This window comes from Macaca mulatta, chromosome 3 (genome assembly GCF_049350105.2).
Source record: "Macaca mulatta isolate MMU2019108-1 chromosome 3, T2T-MMU8v2.0, whole genome shotgun sequence".
In the NCBI taxonomy this organism is placed as follows: domain Eukaryota; kingdom Metazoa; phylum Chordata; class Mammalia; order Primates; family Cercopithecidae; genus Macaca; species Macaca mulatta.
Window position 1 is genome coordinate 196101367 of NC_133408.1, and position 22758 is coordinate 196124124.

The 22758-nt window shown below is 42.2% G+C and overlaps 1 protein-coding gene and 2 pseudogenes across 3 annotated transcripts in view; 2 read left to right on the forward strand and 1 right to left on the reverse strand.

Annotated features, from left to right (window-relative positions):
• The first annotated feature begins 1695 nt into the window (after window positions 1–1695).
• On the forward strand, window positions 1696–2380 carry LOC114677087 (large ribosomal subunit protein uL24 pseudogene; annotated as a pseudogene).
• Window positions 2381–8105: 5725 nt separating this feature from the next.
• On the reverse strand, window positions 8106–9034 carry LOC144340037 (putative transmembrane protein RNF32-DT; annotated as a pseudogene). Its single transcript, XR_013415759.1, has one exon. The product of XR_013415759.1 is annotated as a putative transmembrane protein RNF32-DT (transcript).
• The window catches only part of RNF32 (ring finger protein 32), a 35619-nt gene continuing 21867 nt past the window's right edge, over window positions 9007–22758 (forward strand). Inside the window, exons 1-3 of one of the 2 annotated variants that reach the window (XM_077997819.1) lie at window positions 9007–12140; window positions 12748–13006; window positions 22527–22669. In XM_077997819.1, coding sequence (XP_077853945.1) covers window positions 12126–12140; window positions 12748–13006; window positions 22527–22669 — 417 coding nt within the window. In that variant the 5' untranslated portion in view covers window positions 9007–12125. The remainder of the gene's footprint in view (window positions 12141–12747; window positions 13007–22526; window positions 22670–22758) is intronic. The other variant, XM_077997820.1, reaches the window with a different exon arrangement.

Below are 22758 nucleotides of genomic sequence, written 5' to 3' on the forward strand. Positions count from 1 at the left end.
CCCGACCTCAGGTGATCTGCCCGCCTTGGCCTCCCAAAGTGCTGGGATTACAGGCATGAGTTACCATGCCCGGCCTGGGGGCCCACTCTTAAGGTATCCCCATACTTTCATAAATTTTACCTACAGGAGTCTGAGCAGGTTCTCACACTGAATTTCACAGAAAAACTCCTTTGTTTTTGTGGAAGTAGGGGAGGAAAAGTAACCATTTTGAAATAGGCCATGGAAAAAGGTCGCCATTATGAAATACACCTGAGCTTTCTCTTCACAGCAGGGACCGGCCCTCAGGGGAAACCATCTTGTTAGAGCCTTGTCTAACCTATGAAAAAGACAACCGGATGTATTCCGTTCCCTTTAGTCTTCCCGTCTCACATAAGAGGAGTGGGGAAAGGCTAAGAAACTATTAAGTTTAGCCTAAAGCTACCTCTTCAAAAGTTCAGCCTAAAACTTTTTCTGTACATAGTAAACTGTAACCTAACTGGACACGTAAACAGACTGTAACCTACACTTGTGACAAGTAGCTGAGTCTCACTCAATCACTGCCTTACTTCAACCACTCACAGGCAGCCAACTGCTCAAACCATGTTCAAATAAATGCCAAGCTGTAACCAGTCCAGCTGTTTCTGTACCTTGCTTCCATTTTCTGTACCTCTCTTTAATTTTCTGCCTGTAAATCCTCTTCAAACATGCAGCAGTGCCAGAGTCTCTCTGAACCTATTCTAGTTTGGGGGTGCTGCCTGGTTCACAAATCATTCTTTGCTGTATTAAGCTCTAGTAAATTTAATTTGTCTCAAGTTTTTCTTTTAACATATGGCATCAGAAGTGGGATCCAAAGTGGAGCGTCCAATGACACCTAGGAGCATCGAATAACCAAACAGGATCCCCAGCGGGCCCACTGTGTGTATTGTGTCTCACAGCTGCTGGGGATGCTGGGTAAGTTCTCTCCCAAATTCTGAAGCTCCACAGAGTTGTGTTTTGAGCTATCCAAGTTTGAGCAAAATTTTAATCCCAACTGGGTTCGGAAGTCATAACAAACTGGACTGGGTCCAAAAGACGTTTGTTCACCTTTTGAGTAAACTGCAAAAGAGACAGAGAGAAGAGGAGGAGACAGATTCTGTCTCATGCTGTCTTTCTCAGATCTGTTGATTGGAAAACTGAGTCTCCTCTCTATCAAAGAAGAACGGTTTTTGCTTTCTAACCCCTTTTATCACTTTGGCTAAATGAATATTATCTTACAATGCCTTGTGATCCTGTTTTGATTATTTTAAACCTTTGACATATTTGACAGGCTTCCCAAAATCAAATTACAAATTGTCTTTTTTTGTTGTTACCTCAAACTAACTTTGGGATGCTACAGAGGACCCTTGCAGCATCCAAAAGACAGAGAAGCAAGATTATCTGCTACGTTAAGTTCATAAGCTAGTAAAATCCTAGAGTATCATGCCTTCGAGGAGATTCATGAAAGGGATGGAAAGGACTGACAAGCACTCTTGAATGCCAAGTTTCTGATAACTTTAGGATCATATCGTTTAGACTGGGTATGAATTACCAGCACTCTAATGAACAGACTGCTGGTTTATGAAACTGATAATCCAATCAGGATAAAAATTAATTGAATACCAAGGAAATACTCTGCCAGATTTTCAAGCTAAGTCAGCCAGTACTGAAATGGTTATGTGTTTTAGATGAACTCCATGATCCAAGTAAAATTTACCTATAATAACCCATCTAATAAACAGTGCTATGCACCTGAATTGGAGAAACAAAACCGATATTTAAGAAGATATAAATCTTCCATTTTGCTGCTATCACTGAAGTGAGAATGGCCAAAATGAAGTTCAATCCCTTTGCAACTTCTGACCGAAGCAAGAACCACAAAAGGCATTTCAATGCACCTTCCCACATTTACAGGAAGATTATGTCTTCTCCTCTTTCCAAAGAGCTGGGACAGAAGTACAACGTGTGATCCATGCCCACCCAAAAGGATGATGAATTTCAGGTTGTATGAGGACACTATAAAGGTCAGCAAATTGGCACAGTCGTCCATGTTTACAGGAAGAAATATGTCCTCCACGCTGAACGGGTGCAGCGGGAAAAGGCTAATGGCACAACTGTGCATGTAGGCATTCACCCCAGGAAGGTGGTTATCAATAGGCTACAACTGGACACAGACCACAAAAGGATTCTTGAACGGAAAGCCAAATCTCGCCAAGTAGGAAAAGAAAAGGGCAAACACAAGGAAGAAACAACTGAGAAGATGCAGGAATAAAGTTAATCTTACATACAAGCTTTAAAACTTGAAATGAAAAAAAGAAGATTTAAATCTAATGTTAAGGATGGACTCATGGAGAGCCTGGACAGATGCCTGGTCCTTCCTGAATCCTTAAAGCTTCTGTTATTAAAAGCTCTACACTCCACGGCCCATCATGGAAGAGATAAGATGATCCAAATAGAATATTGGCATGGTTAATGTTCTAAATTGCTAAAATGGTTTATGACCAATGTTTGGTTTGTCAAATCTATAATCCTGGGAAGGCAATCAAAACTTCATGTACATTTCTGCTACATGATAGGCCACTGATATAGTTTTAGAGGGATTTCATTCCATTGCCATTTTCAATGCATGTTTTCTGATTGTATAGAAGCTTTTCCATTCAAAAAGTCTCGTGCTGTAACAGTAGATAAAAGGTTACTAGGAAACATGTTTCTCTCATGGGACATACCTGGAAAGATTGCTAGTGATAGAGGTACTTGTTTCACCAGACAAGTTGTAAAACAATGAGATAAGGTATCATAGGTACAATCACATTAGTATAAGCTAACTGAAATGACTGGATTTCCTTGGTCTAAAGTACTGTGGATTGATAACAGATCCACTTCCACGTGGAAAATGTAAGTTGATCCCTTATACAATAGTCACTGAAGGCCTATGCTCCTAATAATAAAACCTCACACATCTCCTCCTCCTAAGCTCTGATATGACTAAATGCTGCAAGGCTTTGAGGCATTATGCCCAAGTGTTATTTTCACCAGGTAAAGAAAGCTTTCTATGGTCTACTGAGGACAATCAAACCCTACATTATCTAAAGCCTAGAAACTGAGTCTTCTGGAAACATCATCAGGGAAAGACTGCCCCTGCTACTTACACTGCAGCAAAACTTCAGGACCCTGAGCCTTGGGTTTACAATCTCACAGCTGAAACGGGCCCCTCCAGACTCTTCAATCTATACACCTGTTGGAGACCTTAAGGTAAAGCTAACCATGAAAGTTTCTCCCCAAAAGCAGACAGCATCCTAGATGTGGACAGCTCATGGATCAATACTTTTCTGCTATCATGAGACTCATCTCTCAATAGTTCCTTTGCTTGTGCCACTATGAATAAAACTGCAGAGGGGCCTCTCTTGCATACTTGTGGGGTATACTTTTATTTGTGGAGAGTTTCATAGTCAACATTAAACATGGGCAACCTTACTGTACATCAATTTTAACAAACATAGCATACAAATGGCAAATAGGGGAAACTGTTGCAAGGAGAGGGAGCTCTCTGTATTTTTAATTTATCTGTAAAATTTATTGAGAAAATAAACCTATTAATTAAAATTATCTAGATGTGATCAGGAAACACCCTGTCTCTTGATATATTGAACATATTAGAGCATCAACTGATTCAATTTTTAGAGACATCCAGCTTTAGCCAAACTGGCTGAAACCAGTATATATGTTTATTTCCTAGGTTATTTTAGAGTTTCTACTAATAACCTGACATTTATGCTTTTACAAACCTGTCAAAACTTTCAGTTAAGGCAGAAAAATCACAAATGTCTGAAAGGAGTCCACATTACCCAAACACCTTTGATACAATCAGTATGCCTAATTTCTTTTGGCAACATTTTAAAAGTGGCTAGCATCTGGTGATCACAGTGTAGATAGCATGAATATCTTCATCATGCCAGATATTAAGGCATAGGACATTATTCTTTACCAAAGTGATAAATTACTTCTAAGTATATTGAATTCAACAACAAAGAATGAATTTGCTCCATTTTTTAAATTCAGAAAACAGTTTTTAAAGGCTCATTTGTTACACCCATGACTTTAAATTATAGAGTAAGAATGAAAACAAGATTTCTCCTCTCTTCTCCAGGGTCGGAAGTGCTTTCATCAGTGTTTCTCTACTACTATTTTAATGTTGACAGGAATGACGTAATCATCTTATGTCTGTCGCAGTATTTTTTTTAAATGCACTTTGTCAGAGGAGTGGAAACAACTCATCCTAAGCCCTTTTTCATTATTAAAGACAAAACAGAACTATAATATAATCTCAAGGAAAAAACACACTTCAGTAAGTTCCCACTAGTATACCTGAGACTTTACAGCAACTGCTGCTACAAAACACTAGGAGAGACTGGCAAATTTCCAAACAATTGCTGGTCCTCACATACAGAAAAAAAAAAACAGGAAGCGACTTAGAATTCTTTGAAAAAATAATCTGGGTGGAAACAAGCGTATTAGTTTGTTCTCATGCTGCTAATAAAGACACACTGGGACTGTGTAATTTGTAAAGGAAAGAGGTTTAATTGACTCACAGTTCCACATGGCTGTGAGGCCTCAAAATCATGGTGGAAAGCGAGCGGGAAGCAAGACAGGTCTTACATGGCAGCAGGCAAGACAGAGCTTGTGCAGGGCCACTCCAATTTATAAAACCATCAGATCTTGTGAGACTTATTCACTATCACAAGAACAGTATGGGGGAAACTGTCCCCATGATTCAATTCTCTCCACCTGGCCCTGCCCTTGACACATGTGGATTAATTACTACATTTCAACGTGAGATTTGGGTGGGGACACAGCAAACCACATCAGCAAGTTTAGGAATAGAAATTGGTAATAAATATACAAGTGTGAGTAGAAAGTTAAAGGTAATACTGAAGATTAAGAAAAATAAATGGAAGGAGACGTGGTTTTGGTGAAGGTTAAAATTGAAAGCTAAATTAAAGATGAAACCCATGCCACCAATTTTTGCTCCTTAGGTTTGTTTTAGATGTCAAGGACTGTGTTAAGAAAGACAAGAGTCAAATATGTACTGAGTAGGTTTTGAGAATATTTAGTAGATAACAAAGGAGAAATGTGAGAGCATTAAGATATTAAAATGTGAAAAGGATATTGAATTAAGAACCATTCTGACCCTGCCTAGGCTTCCATTAGTGCAGTATTTAGAGACTAGGCAGGTGGGCAAACTCAAATCCCGTGGGTGTGATACATTAAGAATCCATAGGCTGGGCACAGTGGTTCACGCCTGTAATCCCAGCACTTTGGTAGGCCGAGGCATGAGGATCACCTGAGGTCAGAAGTTCAAGACCAGCCTGGCCAATATGGCGAAACCCCATCTCTATTAAAAAATACAAAAATTAGCCAAGCGAGGTGGCAGGCACCTCTAATCCCAGCTACTCGGGAGGCTGAGACAGGAGAATTGCTTGAACCTAGGAGGCAGAAGTTGCAGTGAGCCAAGATGGCACCACTGCACTACAGCCTGGGCGACAGAGAGAGACGCTGTCTCAAAAAAAAAAAAAAAAAAATCCATACAGTGCCAGCACCAGTCTCCAATAACGTGTCTCTAGTGTCATCATGAAAAAAACCCCAACCTCCACAAGATGGACTCCAACTGCCTATTCTAGTATTTGAACACTTTCTCTGAATTGCCTTCTACACAAGCAAAATAGAAGATTTTCCCTTCATATCAATGTTCTTCCATTTAAATAGTCCACTATTGCCATCCATCTTGGGCTGCTCATGACTCTTTTTGTGACAATGTTTATACAACAGATCTCTTACGGTTACCACATGCAGCTTTCTTCTTAAGCATAGTGGAGTACAGAAGTGCATCTTAATCAGCCAAGCACACCAGTGCCCTTCTCCTCATGACTAAGCACAACCTCGTCATCCTTACCATCATGCACCTCTAATTTTCTCTTCCGTCTCCACTATTCCTAGGACATTCAATTAATGATTTTGAAATTCTAAAATAATCATGTGGGTGGCTACACAAATGGCAATGAACAGCACCATGGGGAATGTACTCAATAGCAGTTTTCTGAAGATGCAAACATGCTTTGTATACATGCAGTTTCTTAGGCCCATCTCAAAAAAAATCTTTTTAAAACAAAGGCATAACGTTAAAATATAAATCACTGACGACACGGTATTGGGGACAAGACAGGTTGACTATATATCTTAACCCTATCCAAGATGTTGCATTCTGATCATCTAACTCATTTCGACAGAATACACCATCTTGAAGAAGAATGAATGTATTATTCTTCAAATGTCAACTATGTTAGCTTTGTTTTTGTCAAGAATTAGAAAGCAATAAGGTTAAATTTTTAGTCAAGCCTATACTTAACACAAATCGATTGCATATTTCAAAATAGCTAGAATAACTTGAATGTTCCTAGTGTAAATAGACAGTAAATATTTAAGGGGATGGATATCTCAATTACCTTGATTTGATTATATGAATTTATCAAATTATCACATGTACTCCAAAAACATGTTCTTCTAATATGTATCAATAAAAAATAAATTTAAAAATAAAAAATTTAAAATATTTGTAGCTAACTGAAGAATGACCAATTTATTTTGAATAGAAAACATGCAGATAGAAAAACTATCATGAAAATTTAAAACTTGTGAACAAAGGGTAGGAATTTTAAAACGGTAATTTTTCTTAGAACTTTATGAAGTTCAAGAAAAATACCTTAAAACCAATATAAAGAATAGCAGGCACTGGACTAAGCAGTTCACCCACAATATCATGTTTTAATCTCACCACAGCCATAAGGCGGTAATAGCATGCCTAGTTATCATTCCAATTCTTCCTGTTGCAAGTAACAGAAAACCAGACCCCATCTGGCTGAAGCCAGTAAGTGAAAAGACTAACAGGAGGGCCAGCCTCAGGGTTCAAATACGTCACCAGGACTGGGTTGCGTCCCAGTCTCAGCTCTGCCAGTTCCTGTAGAATCCTCCTTCCAAGGTTCACAGGGTGGCTACCATAGCTTCAGGCCCTCACCTCATGATGACAAGACAGCAACACAGCCGCCATTTCATGTCTGTTCTCATTTCTACATTCAGTTAGAATTGAAGAAATTTTCCAGTAGCACCCACAAAAATACTGAGTCCACCTGGTTGGCCTACCTAGATATATCGCCAGCCCTGATTTAAGTCGCTGTGGTCAGGGGCTTGGATTTTCTGGTTTGCTTAGGCTAGTCATACGTCCCATCCCAGGACTGAAGAAGCGCCAGGGCTTGTTGCTTTGCTGGAGAGTGGCTAATGTCCCCTTTACAAATAAGGAGCTCATGGTTTAGGAAGATGAGCTTGCCACAAATCAGATACTTGTAAAATAAGTCAAAATTTGAACTTAAGTCTACTTATCTGAGCCCAAAGTCTTACAACCATTTATGGCTGTTAACCTAACACCTACGTCGCGGAGTCCTAAGACTGCAAGGACCCTTCCTTTTCCTCCAGATCCAGTCTAAGTAGGTTGGTAATTTCTTCAGACCTTGCTTTCAGGGAAGTTTAAAAAAAAATTACTTGCATTTGTATATTTTCTTTGTATTTTCAGCCAAATTTCTTCTAATTAAAGTACAACATAAATTGAACCAACACAATAAAGTAATCGTCATTTTAAGAAAAAACAAACTTCTGCTGATTTCTGCTTCTGGTCATGGAGTGTGAGGGACCAGATTTAAGTTCTTAAACAACTACAAAATCAGACCAAAAAATACAATGGTTTCCAGGCATTGGACGACAGGCAGTGCAGGGCTGTGATCCTTAAGAGAAGGGAAGCAGCGAGCCAGGAGTTTCCAGGCCACAACCCAAATGGAGGCCAACAGAGTAACAGCAGAGGATACAGAGAGAGGGTTCCAGGGGCCAAGACGCAATCCGAGGGGAAGCCCTTCCGTGGAGAGCTGGAGTCCTGGAGCGGCCTTCTCGAGTCTTCCCGAGCAGGTCTGGGCAGCGAGGAAACATCGAGGCTGGAGTGAGCCAACCGGAGAAAGAACAGCCCCGAGCTCACAGGGGCGGGGAAGAGTTCCAGCTCGCGGCAGTCCCTGGGAGGAACAGCGCACTATTTGGGGCGTCGAGTTGGGGCGTCGAGTAAAGCACCGGAAGGCTCCGCTCAGGAGCGTGAACAGCATCGCCTGCTGCAAGCCTGGAAAGGAACGCGTTGCCTCGTCACTGCGATGTGTCACACGCGGCTTAGTCACCTCGGGAGCAGGAAAAGGCCAGCGGGCCACGCAGGGATCACCGGGGCCCGCATCCAACGCAAACGGCCAGGCCCACGAAACAGGAAACACAACCCGCAGCGAGAAGCAAAGGGATCCACAGAGAGGGGCCAGGAGTCACGGACGACGCCAGGCAATCGGCGCCCACGCTTCCGCGGGCCAGGACGCCCGAGAGGCACAGGGGGACCGGGGAATGCCCCAGAAAACTGCCCTCGACTAAAAGCGCAGCGAAGGGGCGGTGCGCTCGAGACCCTGGAACGGGAACGACCACAGACACGCAGGGAAACGACCGGGTCCCAGGCCCAGGTGGGCGGGCGGCTGAGGAGCGTGGCTGCACCCACAAAGCCGCCAGCGGCTGCGGACTACAGCGAACCCGGCGCGGGACTCGGCCCTCACGACACGAGTCACTGCATGAGGCCTGGGCGGCTGCACGCCCCTGCGCGTCAGCCCGCGGCGCCCAAACACCCTGCCAGGCAATCCCCAAACACGCCCGCAAAGCGAGCCTCGACTGGCACGCACCTGCGTCTCGACGCTGACGGCGGGCGCGGGGCTGAGGCCGGTGAGCATGCGCAATGTGGTGTGGACCGGGCGTGGCCGGCAAGCATGCGCAGTGTGGGCCGGGCGGGGCTGGCGAGCATGCGCAGTATGGGGCAGGGCGGGGCTGGCAAGCAAGCGCGAGGGGAGCCAGCGCGGAGGCGGGCGTTGCTACGGCAACGGCGGGCAGGCGGCCGGGGAGTTGCCAGAGGGAACCCGGGCATACATCCCTGGGTTCCGGTGTTCCCGGCGCAGTCAAGGCACGGAGAGGCTTTGGGGCGGGGGCGGAAAGAAGGGCGGCCCGCCAGGGGGTCCGTGGACTCGCTTTGGCCTCCTCTGAGGCGGGCCGGCGATGGCCGCAGCTGTGAGGCGAGGTCGGGTCCCGTAGCGGCGCGCAGCCTCCTCGGGGGACTCGGGGTCCTGGTTGGTTTCCACAGCTCTTCCTAAGGGTACGAATTTACGGCGGCCTAAAACCTTAGAACAGTGATGCCACGTCGGTAATTTCAGAACCCAGTAGGACCCGCTGTCATCAGGGGCCCCAGGCGCGGGGTGGTGTCGGCTTTCAGGGGAATTGGAGCCTCGTCGCCGCGCGCCTCCGGCATGAGTAGGATCTCAGAAAACGGTCAGCGGGGTTCGGAAGGCAGGAGATAAACACCAAGACCCTACTAGAATTGCATCTTTACGTCCTAGGCTTGGTCTCGTGTACTTTTCTTGAGCGTGTTTAATTAGCTGAAATCACTTGCTTTGGCACCCCAACGGTCGTTTTTGCCACCAAGCTCTGCCTCTTGAGCGTTTAATACTGGGATTTACAAAGCAACGTGTTCCTGTTCATCTTAGCTTTCAATACTGGGCAAGGGTTACGTTTCTAACCCTGCCAGTGCCACAGGCTCATTATGTATTGAAGGACTCACCTGGTGTTTGGTTTTCTCATTTATAAAGTGGAGCTGGACTAGATATCTGAAGCGTTTTCAATACCTTTAAATTCTAAATTTTAAACTCTAAAATTTAATGATACCGTAGGACTTTAAAAGAGTACAGGTTTCAAAAGCTCCTCACCTTGATATTAGTGACAGTGGCCTACCGTGTAGAAACTTGAGATTAAACTGCGCACTGCAGATACCACCCGACCGTTTTTAGTGTGATGCACACTATCTTCTGCAGCTTATAGGCTTTTTGGAAACAGGAACTGAGAAAATTCTGGCAGTGATCTTGCAGGATTTTAAATTCTTTCCACCATTTCTCCAAGTTCAGTTGTCTTGATGAGATATGGGGTGGAACTTCTTTCAAACATCTCTCGATGCCAGAATTGAACGGGAACAGGGAACGGTTGTAGTAAGAACCATCATCAAAGCCTCTGCAGGACTTGAGCAGCGACTGACGTTTTTACTCCTAACCCTGGATATCAGAGATTTGGTTCCACTGTGCTTTTCTGTCTCTGCACTCACGCCTTAGTGAGTTTGTTCTTTCGGTTGGAGTAATTTAATACAAGTGTTAGTCCTTAGATTATATTGGATTAATTTCTCTTGGGATTAATTTCTATTTTTACAGTTAGGCCCTCAATACAGTAAGTCCTCACTTAACATCATCCATAGGTTCTTAGAAACTGGAGCTTTAAGCCATGCAGTGTACAAGGAAACCAGTTTCACCATATGTTAATTGATATAAATAAGAGGTAAGTTCCCACAGCACATTCCTGGTCACAAAAACATCACCAAACTTCTAAGTAAAGACCGAAGCACTTCTAATATGAAACGCTGAAATACATATAAGCTCTACATACATTTAAGAAAGATCATTACCCAATTTCTGGTGAATCCATGAGTGACCAGGTCGTGGAGGGGCTGCGTTAAATCAAAGGTAATGTTGGCCAAGCCAAAGCTCTGAAGCGCCTCCCCCTACCATGTAGTTTCAAAACAACAGCCAATTCTCAGCCCGCTGGGCCTTTCCTACTGCATCAGGTATTGTCCTGCATCTCTGTGTGATTACCGTGTGCTTTACGAATTTTTATTTTACAATAATTTGTATCCCTCCGTTTTCCAACCTCCTTATTCCAGTTCAGGGTGGCAGGGGACTGAGCCCATCCAGGCAGCTCAGGACCAAGGAGGGCAACAGCCCTGGAGAGGACGGCATCCCATGGCAGGGCACACTCAACACTCACAGTTACTCAGACGGGGACATGCCAGTGAGCCTCACGTGCACAGCCTTGGGATGTGGGAGGAACCCGGGGTGCCTGGAGGAAACCCACAGCACGTGGGGAGAACGTGCAAACTCCACACAGTGGCCCCTGCCGGGGATCAATTTCTTTTCTCATCAACGTTACAAGGAAACGATGTTAGAAGAAATGTGTTCGAGGGCCTCCTGTGCCAGTTCTTAGATTACTTGAATAACTTTCTATTTCTCCTCATCACAGTATATTTTGAATACATCTGTCTTCATAAAATACACCATGTCCAAAATCTAGAAGGGCCAATTCCAAACTATTCCACCAGCTTTGAAGGGAATTGAAGCAAGAATAACAACAGTAAGTTCTGTGTGAAAAGACCTACTTTAGATACTTCAAAGGTCTCATTAATCCTTGCGGCAACCCTGCAAAGCCAGCATTGTTAGACCTGCTTTATAGATGAGGATCATGAGGCTCAGCTGTGGTTCAATATCTTGTGCAGCAAAGTGGTGGAATTCAGTTGGAACTCAAGTTGGTCTGTCCCCATATTCTGTACTTCTGTGTTCTGGAGAGACTGAAGTTAGCCAGTGTTCCTCTTGCGTTCCAGTTTCTTCATTGTTCCCTTTCTCCCCAAAAGAAGCATATCATGCTGATTTCCAGCCTGCCGGTTCTTTCCTCCTACCTGCAGTGTGCCATGTTCATTTCCCTCTACGTATCTTTCAAATGCCAGTTTAACTAGTTTTTCCGTTACAAGTCTCCAGTGTTAGCCTGAAATTTTGTAGTACTTGTGTATCATGTTATATTTAGCAATGGATTAATTCCTAGTAATTAACCATTTGTATTAATGTGTCCTCAGGAGCTCAGGGCTGAACTGTTTGAGGACAGGGATGAGTCGAAGCATAATTGACTTGAGTTCACCCCCTTCCTCCAGAACCAGAATGTGTAACTTAGTGCCACCCTGTAGCAGGCATTCCTGCCACTTCATGATCTGTTAGACTCTTACAGATCGTCCTCACAAACTGCATAGGTTTTTCTGTGCACTGTAGCTTTGACTTTCTGTTGACCATGTCTTTGCAGCAGAAGAATAGAAGGAAGGTGATGTGATGTGATGATAGAATTTGTGATAGCCAGGCAACAACTTTTCCTGATTCGGCATGTTAAAAAATAAGGTACACTATTCTTTTCTTAAACATACATATTATTTGACTCATGAAATGTATTTTAATTCAGCCATTTGAGAGTATAAAAACTAGTTTACAAACCCTGCTTCAACTAGGAATTGTCAGCAGGAATGGGCAATGCCAAGTGTGGCATGGGGCAGTGGATAGGCCGATGGAAAAACAATCTCTGGTGATATTTACTGCAGGCATCTCTTAGCTGTTTGGTGATTTTTATTCTGCACAGGAAATTACCAAGTTTTCACAAAAAGGCATAAGCTGAAATGGCAAGAGTCTCCTTAGTACTTGCCTGGAGTCTAATTTAATTATAGTGAAGCAGCATGGGTTTGTTTAGGCATGCACAGGTTTATAGGTCATAATGAATTTATTCATATTATAATTAAGCCTTTAGTAATTAAATGAAAAGATATTCCTGTATTGTTAACATAAATGCTGAGACGAGGGTCTGCTCCTGCTTAGGTAAACAATGAGTCAAGCGTTCCTTACTATTTGATTTGTTCGTATGTGCCATCAAAGTTGAGTATTGAAGCCTCAGTTCTCTTTTAAATGATATATTACATAATATTCATCTAAATATGACTTTTTTCCTACCTTTTAGGGTCACTCATCTAAGAAAGATAACTTGGCAGTCAATGCAGTTGCTTTACAAGATCACATTTTACGTGATCTTCAACTTCGAAATCTTTCAGTTGCAGATCATTCTAAGACACAGGTACAAAAGAAAGAGAACAAATCTCTAAAAAGAGATACAAAGGCAATAATAGATACTGGACTTAAAAAAACTATGCAGTGCCCCAAACTAGAAGATTCAGAAAAAGAATATGTTCTTGATCCCAAACCACCACCATTGACTTTGGGTAAGCTGATGTAGTCATTCATCTTTTGGCTTATTAGGGCTAAAAAATCTATTGAGATTAATAGTATAATTTTTTATGTTACAGAAATAATTTATTTATAATTATACAGAGAGGTATGTATGTATTGAAGGTGTGTATGTATTGAAGATTAAAAATGATAGGGGACCTTTAGAGCAAGAAGGCAATAAGTAAATGGCAAGTAGGATAATAAGTAAAAATGGGAGAACAAAAGAAATGTCTGTTGATTCACATTGATAAAAATAAATGAGTAAATAAATGGTGGAAAAGAAAAATCCCTTATAGTAGAATGAATATAACTCATAGAGATAGTAGACAGGGGATAGAAAATCACCTTTGGCAAACACCACAGTAATGATCATCATTACTGAAATTAGGAATGAGAAAAATTATGTGCAGACACAGAATATTGAGGTAGTTTCTCCAGAGATGCAAGTACACGGCAGGGAGAAAAACAGTAACTTCACAGTTACTTCAGCTGTACAGTTGTAACACTTGGCAGGCAGCGCCTGCACCAAGTAATCCTAGTTAGGTCAGCAGTAACGCACGGGCCAGCCTCACGTGTCTCCTGCTGAAAGGTGCAACAGCACTTCTGTGGCATTCTTACAAAAATGCATATTTGAATTTAATCATGAGGAAACCTCAGACCAACCCAAGTGAAAGACATTCCACACAGTTCCTTGCTAGTACTCTTCAGAAGTGTCAAGTCAACAGAAGCAATTGAAGACCTAGAAACTGTTCCAGATTATAGGAGACTCAGGACATAGCTGCAAGTGCAGTCTGTGATCCTGGATCAGATCCTAGTTCCGAAAAAAGACATGAGTGTGACAGAGAACCAGACCTGCAGAAGGCATGTAGGCTAATTGATAGATTATAGCAACATTAATTTCATGGTTTTAATCTTTGTACTAGGGTTATATAAAAGGTTAACATTTGGGTTTAGGAACATATGATAATATTTTCTTTTTACAAGTGTGAATATTTATTTAGAATAAGACCAAAACTTGCAACAAATTAGGAATTTCAAAAAACATGAAATATATCCTAAACAAAAATCAATAAAAATAGCAATAATATTTTGTATTAATTAGCTTTCTGAAATATCTCTATAATACTTTTTCCATCTCTTTTGATTGCTGGATACTCTTTGATCATATTTTCATGTGACAATAATTCTGTAATGTCATTCTCTATAGAAATAAGTCAGCCTTACCTCCGTCATGGCTGATTGAAATTCTTTCCTTACGATAGGTGGGATGCATATAGCATGCAACTTGACACACATTCTTACTGTGTGTAGTATTGCTACAAGTTTGTGCCTGTAAATAAAGGCATGCAGATCAATTCCATTTCTTCTAATTAATAAAAGAAAGGACATGTATTATGCATTTATAATTGTAAATGCTGTTTTTAAGTATATTAGTTTCCCAGTGCTGCCGCAACAAATTAGTACAAACTGGGTGGGTTAAGTTTTCTCAGTGTCCTGGAGGCCAGAAGTCTAAAGTGGCGCCATTGGCAGGGTTCTATGGGAGAATCCTAACTTACTTTTCCCTGGTGGTTCCTGGCATTGCTTAGCTTGTGGCAGCATCACGCCAGTCTCTGTCTCTGACTTCACACAATCTTCTTCTCTACGTGTGATTGTACCCTCCCTTTCCTCTTCTTATAAGGATACCATTCATTGGATGTAGGGCCAACTTTAAACCAGTATGACCTCATCTTAACTACATCTGCAAAGACCCTATTTCCAAATAATGTCAACATCCTGAGGTTCCAGGTGAACAAGAATTTTGAGATGACGCTATTCAACCCAGTACATCAAGTATGCCCCTGATAGGGGAGAACTTCCATTTAGATTTGGCATCAATGAGAACAGAATCCTTCACTTACATTTGTTGTCTGGAAGACTTTTTCACAACATCAAGCTGAGTACTTTTCATACTTTGTTCCTTATCCACTACTCACATATATTACTGTGTTGATAGGTGCAAGAGGTCTTTTGATAGCTCACAGTGGCTAGGCTATGGTTTGAATGTTTGTCCCCTCCAAAGCTCATGTTGAAATTTCATTTTGTTTTGTTTTACTGAGATGGAGTCTTGCTCTGTTGCCCAGGCTGGAGTGCAGTGGCACAATCTCGGCCCACTGCAACCTCTGCCTTCTGGGTTCAAGTGATTCTCGTGCCTCAACCTCCCAAGTAGCTGGAATTACAGGTGTGTGCCACCATACCCTGCTAATTTTTGTATTTTTAGTAGAGACGGGGTTTTGCCATGTTGGCCAGGCTGGTCTCAAACTCCTGACCTGAGGTGATCCACCTGCCTCAGCCTCCCAAAGTGTTGGGATTACAGGTGTGAGCCACCACGCCTGGCCTGTTTTTTGATTTTTTTGTTTGTTTGCTTTTTGTGTGTGTTTCTTCTTTTTTATTTATTTTTATTTCAATAGCTTTTGTGGTACAAGTGGTTTTTGGTTACATGGATGAGTTATATAGTGGTGAATTCTGAGATTTTAGTGCACCCACCACCAGAGTAGTGTACATTGTACCTAAAGTGCAGTTTTTTTAATCCCACACCCCTCCCACCCTCTGCCTTCTGAGTCTCCAATGTTCATTATACCATTCTGTATGCCTTTGCATACCCATACGTTAGCTTCCACTTATAAGTGAGAGCATACAACATGAGTTACCTCACTTGCAATAATGGCCTCCAGCTCCATCCAAGCTGCTGCAGAAGACATTTTTTCATTCATTTTTATGGCTGAGTAGTGTTCTATGGTGTATATATACCATATTTTCTTTATCTACTCATTGGTTCATGGGCACTTAGGTTGGTTCCATATCTTTGCAGTTGTGAATTGGGCTGCAATAAACATACGTATGCATGTGTCTTTTTCATATAATGACTTCTTTTCCTTTGGGTAGACACATCCTTTGTGTTGTTTGTTGGCCTTTATCTAATTATAGGATTTCCCTTTTAGCAAGTTGCTAGAGGTTTTTTTTTCTTGCTGATTTGTTTGAGTTCCTGGTAGATTCTGGATACTAGTCCTTTGTTGAGAATTCTTCATACTGTTTTTACAACCTTTTGTAAATCTGAAATTATTTTATACTGAAAAGTTAGAAATATGATTTTTAAATGGTGGGCATAGAAAATAGGTTTGGTTGAGGACCATGTGTCCTAGCACAGGTCAGATGGATCTGGAGGTGCTGGAAGGCCTGTTGTGTTGGAGTCGCACAAGGTGGAGGGGACCTCTTCCCACAGCAGTGGCAGGGGAGATGTTTGATGCTGTCTTCCTCTGAACTTCTGCTAACAAGCTTGTTGTCTTCTAGAAAACAGTGTGGCTCATGAACATGTTGAGACTTGGAATAATGTCATACAACAGTTTAGTGAAGATCCTCTGTTGTGCCTGTGTGGTTTAAAATGTAGATGACCAAATAGTTTCATCATAATCAATCTTAATCAGGAAAAATTTAAATTAGACATAAAGAGGAACGTCCCAATTTGGAAAATAAGTAAAGTTATTAAGGAAAATGCATGAGACCTTTTTTCAGGACCTCTTTATGGAAAAAATCTTGATTGTGCATATTAGTTACTAATGACATTGAACCATATGCTCTTTACTATCTATATGTAATATTCCACTTGGATTTCTGTCTTTTCTTGCTGATTTACTGGAGTTCTTTGCATATTCTACATAGTAATCTCTTGTTGATTTAGCCAGTGAAAATATCTTCTGTTCTTTTACCATCTTTTAAATTATATCTGTCGTTTTATATTGAATACAATTTTCATTCTGATTAATGTTAAATCCATTGTTTTTGTTTTTGTTTTTTACTTTATTGCTGCTTGGGGGAGACTTAAGATTTTCTTCACCATTCTGAGAGTGCAAGGATTTTTCTACATTTTCTTTAACCTTTTACATTTCACATTTAGATGTCGCCACAGTTTGTGTTGCTTATGATACTGGGAAAATCGTGGTTAAATGAGGTTAAAGCATGTTCTGTTCTCTCCTTCCAAGGCTTCTGTTTCTATGTCAGTATTGCACTGTTTTGATTAATAGAGTCTTGTTATATGTCTTAATAGCTGCTAGGAAAAGACCTTTCCTCTTTTTTTTCCTCTAAAGCTGCCCCATTTTCTACATAAAATTCTGCTGGAGATGTTTTTTGAATTGGATTTGTAGATGGGGGAAATACCGTATTTACAATGTTATCATCTGATCCACAAATATGGTGGCATCTCACACCATTTAGATCTTTTTGTCTCCGACTTCTAGGGGTTTTCTGAGCAAGTCAGTTGATCTCTGCAGTGATTCTTATTGTCTGTGCCTTTCTACTTTTATGCCCCTTCTTCTTTTGCCCCGCTTTGTTTTCAATCTGGACAGGATCTCCTGAGCTGTGGTGAATACACGTAGTAATACCTAGCGTTTCTGTCTTGTTCCTGAACCTAACACATTTCATTTCCCTACTTATGTGATGTTTGCCCTTTGTTTATTGTTCTGTTTTGTGGTGTTTGTTGGCCTTTATCTAATTATAGGATTTCCCTTTTAGCAAGTTGCTAGAGGTTTTTAAACTCATTAATAGGTGTATTTTTTTAGGTGCTGTTTTCCTGCAACTTTTCAGATGAACATGTTTGTTGTGGGTTTTCTCCTTGAGTTCATTTGTGCCGTAAATTACAGTGACAGACTCTGATATTGAATCTTTGTGCATAGCTTGAATAAACCCTACTTGCCCACGGTGTTTTTCAAATTCACTGTTGCATTCTGATAACTAATTCTCGTTCAGGATGTTTGACGTTTAACCATGGATTACCCTGGACTATGATTGTCCTTGTCTGGTTTTATTATCAAAGCCATATAAGTTTCGCCAAATAAGTTGGGCAGTGTTCCCTCTTGTTCAGTATTCTGGAATAACAGAAAATAGGGATGATATGTTCCTTAAAAGTTTGGGGTAACTCAATTGTAAAACCATCTGGGCCTGAGGCTCTTTTGTTCCTTTAAGTGGGGTGAGGAGAGGTGATGGATTAGGATGCGTTTGGCTGCAAGTATACGAACAACACACTGAAAGTGATGTCAGCCTTAACGGTGTGTGTCATTGTTCACAGCAGTTCTGGTTTGGTGGCTTATTGATGTTTGCCGGGACCAGCCTCCTTCCGGTGCTGCCGTCGGGTGCTGCTGCCCTGTGCATGGACACAAGAGGGTGCACAGCCCCAGGGTCAGTCCTCAACAACAAGGGATGAGCTGGAAAGGCGGGGGAGAAAGTTCCCAACAGACCTTCCTTCCGCTTCACCTGAGATGGCCACATGCCCATTGATAGTCTAAAAATTGGCATAGGGTAGCAAGACTTCCATGACGTGCTTAGATCCATCAGTAGACCTGTGAGGCTGAGCCCATTTCCACTGATACGCAGTATGGTTCTGCAGGCAAGATGAGCGCTGTATGTGCTACTGATTTTCAACATTATTGCCTTGTGGCCAGAGAACACAGCAGTTTGCTGAAATCTGTCAATACAATTATTTACCTTCCCTCCCGTTCTAAGGTCTTGATTAGTTTATAAATATAAAGCCAGGTTTGCATGATGGGGAGATGTGGATGCTTGAAGTTGAAGCAGTTGGCATTGACCATAGCAGAGTCTGGAGTGTGCAGCAAGCGCCCACCCAGGTCTAAGAGGAGCAGTGGCGCCGGGTCCCCGTCTCTCCCTGAAGAGGAGCAGTGGCGCCGGGGGCCCCGTCTCTCCCTGAAGAGGAGGAGTGGCGCTGGGGGCCCTGTCTCTTCCTGCTCCCACACCTTGAGCCAAAGGCAAAGAGCTGGCCTGAGGCAGCGCCCCTCCTCTGCAACCTCAGTCTCAGCCTCTTCAGTCTTACTGTTTCCTTTGTTTCTCTGCAGGCCAAGTGCTCTCTCACTAATGGCCATCTGCACATCCTTTTCCTCCATCTAGAAAACCTCCCCCTTCACCCACTGCTGTTACTCTTCACCCTGCGGGTCTCCATTTAATGCCACTTTGGTCAGGTAACCTTCTCTGGGGTCACAGCTCCTCATCCAAGCCCTGCATGCCATTCTCCATAGCAGTCATCACACTTGTAGCTGCTTGATTCTTACCAGAAGCTCCATGGGCATAGTTCCAGAAGTAAAATAGTTCTATGAGGATTATAACAGAAAGTGTAGCAGTCCCTTGACCTTTTTGGGGCATTACTCTAAAGCAGTCATTTTCAAATCCTTTGGTTCATTCTTCTGGTATTATTTTTAATTTTTTTTTTTTTTTTTTTTTTTTTTTTTTTTTGAGACAGAGTCTTGCTCTGTCACCCAGGCTGGAGTGTAGTGGCGTGATCTCAGCTCACTGCAACCTCCGCCTCCCAGGTTCAAGCGATTCTCGTACCTCAGCCTCCCGAGTAGCTGGGATTACAGGTGTGCACCGCCACACCTGGCTAATTTTTGTATTTTTAGTAGAGACAGGGTTTCACCATGTTGGCCAGGCTGGTCTCGAACTCCTGACTTCAGGTGATCTGCCCACCTCGGCCTCCCAAAGTGCTGGGATTACAGGTGTGGGCTACCACGCCCGGCCCTATTTTTAATATTTCTAAATAACATGTCTGCACTGCTGTTTTGTTAATTTTCAGTTCTGGATATCTCTTCTTACTGTAGAAGATCAAGATTTAGCATAATGTTTTCATAACTTGTGGTTAGACTAATATACATTCAGTGTTTACTCTGTTACAATTCCGTGACTTCACTCACAGCTGAGCCATGTGGTATTCTATATTACAATTTCCTTCTCAGACATTTTTCTATTTTCCCTGAAGTTATGTCTTATTTTTTCACATGTTTTAGTTTCCTCTATCATCACTCATCACTGATTCATCCTTAAAATCTCCAGAAATACATTCTCTCAATACATTAAAATATACCAGGGTACTTTATGGATGAGGACGTTGCTTCTGGAATCCTCTGTGGTTCTCTCCCCTGGCCCCTCTCCGGGCTCCCTCTTGAGCAGCATCCCGGGACCCCAGGGTCTCTCCTTGGATTCTCTCTGCCTGGACGTCATGGCGGCCTCCTCCGTGGTTTCTGCCCTCGCGGTGGCGAAGCTCCTCTGTCAGTAGCTCGCTGGGGGAGTGCGGAGGAGACCCAGACAGAAGCTCACGTGCATAGCAATGTCTTTGTTCTTTTCTCACATTTGATTGTAGCTAATAAGGAATCTTGATATGGAAATCTTTCCTGCCTCCGAATTTTGAAGGAATTGTCTTCTCCTGTCTGGAGTGCTGTGGATGAATCTGATGCAGTTCTGATCCTGATCCTTTTTTGAGGCCTGTTTTTTTTTTGAGTCTGCTTTCTGTCTCCGAGATTCTCACAGTAATGGGACTCGGTGTTCTGGGTACTTGCTGGGCCCTCTCAAACCAGAAGCTCATGTCCTTTGCTTCTGGGAGATGTTTTGGACTATTTTCTTTAAAATTTTTACTTCCCATTTTCCATGTTTTCTTTCTAGAATGCTAGTTTTTCAGATGTCACACCACCACCTAGACCGGTCCCTTGATTTTCTTATTTTCTGTCTCCTGATATATGTTTTTCTGTGAGATTACAGTCACGTGCCATATAGCAGTGTTTCAGTCAACAACAAACTACAGTGGTCCCATAAAGTTATAATGGAGTTGAAAAATTTCTACCACTTTGTGACATCTTGATAACTCTGACCCTATGTAGGCCTAGGCTAATATGTGTGTTTGTGTCTTCGTTTTTAACAAAAAAGTTAAAAAAAAAATTTGAGGCTGGGTGCGGTGGCTCAAGCCTGTAATCCCAGCACTTTGGGAGGCCGAGACGGGAGGATCACAAGGTCAGGAGATCGAGACCAGCCTGGACAACATAGTGTTTTAAGCTAAATGTTATGCAAAAGAGTCAAAAAGTTAAAAAATTTAAAAGTTTAGAGAGTAAAAAAGCTATAGTAAGCTAACTTTATTATTGAAGAAAATACATTTTTACAAATTTAGTGTAAGTATAGACTGTTTATGAAGTCTACAGTGGTGTATAGTCATGTCCTACGCCCTCACACTCACACATCACTCACTCACTGACTCACCCAGAGCAACTTCTAGGCCTGCAAGCTCCATTCATGGTGAGTGCTCTCCACATGCACCATTTTTAACCTTTATACATATTTTTACTGTACCTTTGCTGTGTTTGGATGCACAGATCCTTACCATTGTGTTACAGTTACCTGCAGTATTCAGAACAGTAACATGCTGTGCAGCTGTGCAGTCTAATCAGCCGTACCGTGTAGCTTTGATGTCTGGTGGGCTGTACCAGCTAAGCACGTGTACATACGCTGTGATGTTAGCAAGACGACCAAATCACCTAACGGCACATTTCTTAACAATCGCCTGTTGTTAAGCAACTCCAGACTGTATCTCAGCTTTCTCTTCCAGCCTTTCAGTGGACGTTCACATTTCTACTCTAAAAGCCCAAGAGCTCTTTCTGTACTCAAAGTGTCCCTTCATAGCTTCCTGTCATGTTTTGTTAATGTAACATTTTATCTTCTATTTCTGAAGATATCCTTGTAGGTCAATGCCTTTGTATGCATTGACCCTTCTTTGAGGTGCGGGGAGGTGGTAAAAGGTGACACTTCACTTCCTGCATTTTGCCTGAGGATATTGCAGTTGCTTTTCAAGGCAAGTGTTTCCCACCGCACTGTCAGCTCGATGCCAGTCAGCACATGCTGGGTACCCATGTGTTATTGAAATAAGAACTTTATTCTGACCATGATGATACGTCACAGGAAGGTTTTAGCAGAGGAGGTGCAGGATTGATGTAGAGGCCACTGGTGGCAGAGCAAGGTGAACTGGGAGAGGCAGTGCTGAGGGCTGAGGCAGGTGAGAACTGGGAGAACCTTGGGCCAATACGTGTGAACAATTAGTATTCCTCAGTTTTTCTTTCATAAAATGGGATATCATTCTTGCTTGCCTTATTGAATTATTGGGAAATGAAATAAGGTATGGGAAATTCTTTGTAAATAAAAAACAAATGTATTGAAAACGTAAGGTATTATTCCCACTGACTTCTGTGCCCTCGTAGGAAAACAGCGTCCTCTGTACAGTCTGCCATTTGTATCTGTGGGTTTGGCATTCACAGATTCAACCAGCCACAAATCAAAATTTTAACAAAGGAGTAAAAAATAACAATAGGACAATCAAAATAATACAAATTAAAAACAATATAGTATAACAGCTATTTACATAGCACTTGCATTAGGAATTATTGGTAATCGAGATGATTGGCAGTATACAGGAGGATATGCATGGGTTGTATGCAAATATTCCACCATCTTCTGTCAGGGACTTGAGCATCCTTGAGACGTCTTGGAACACTTTCCTTGTGGATACCAAGGGACAGCTTCTATTATGAAATAAAGTATGTGATCTATATGTAGTTCTTTAATAATTGTTTGCAAATGGTGTCATTAAAATTATAGGTGGGTGCCATATGCTAAAAGACATTCTAACTGCTGTCTGTGCTGTCTGCTGTCTTCCTTTAGCACAGAAGTTGGGCCTCATTGGGCCTCCACCACCTCAGCTGTCATCTGATGAATGGGAGAAGGTGAAACAGCGCTCCCTCCTGCAAGGGGACTCGGTGCAGCCGTGCCCCATCTGTAAAGAAGAATTCGAGCTTCGACCTCAGGTGTTTAGCGTATGAGGGTGAGCTAGAGAAATCCTGGGCTGTTTCCTAGGGATGAGGCCCAGAGCTGGAGCCTAAGATTCCAGGCTTCC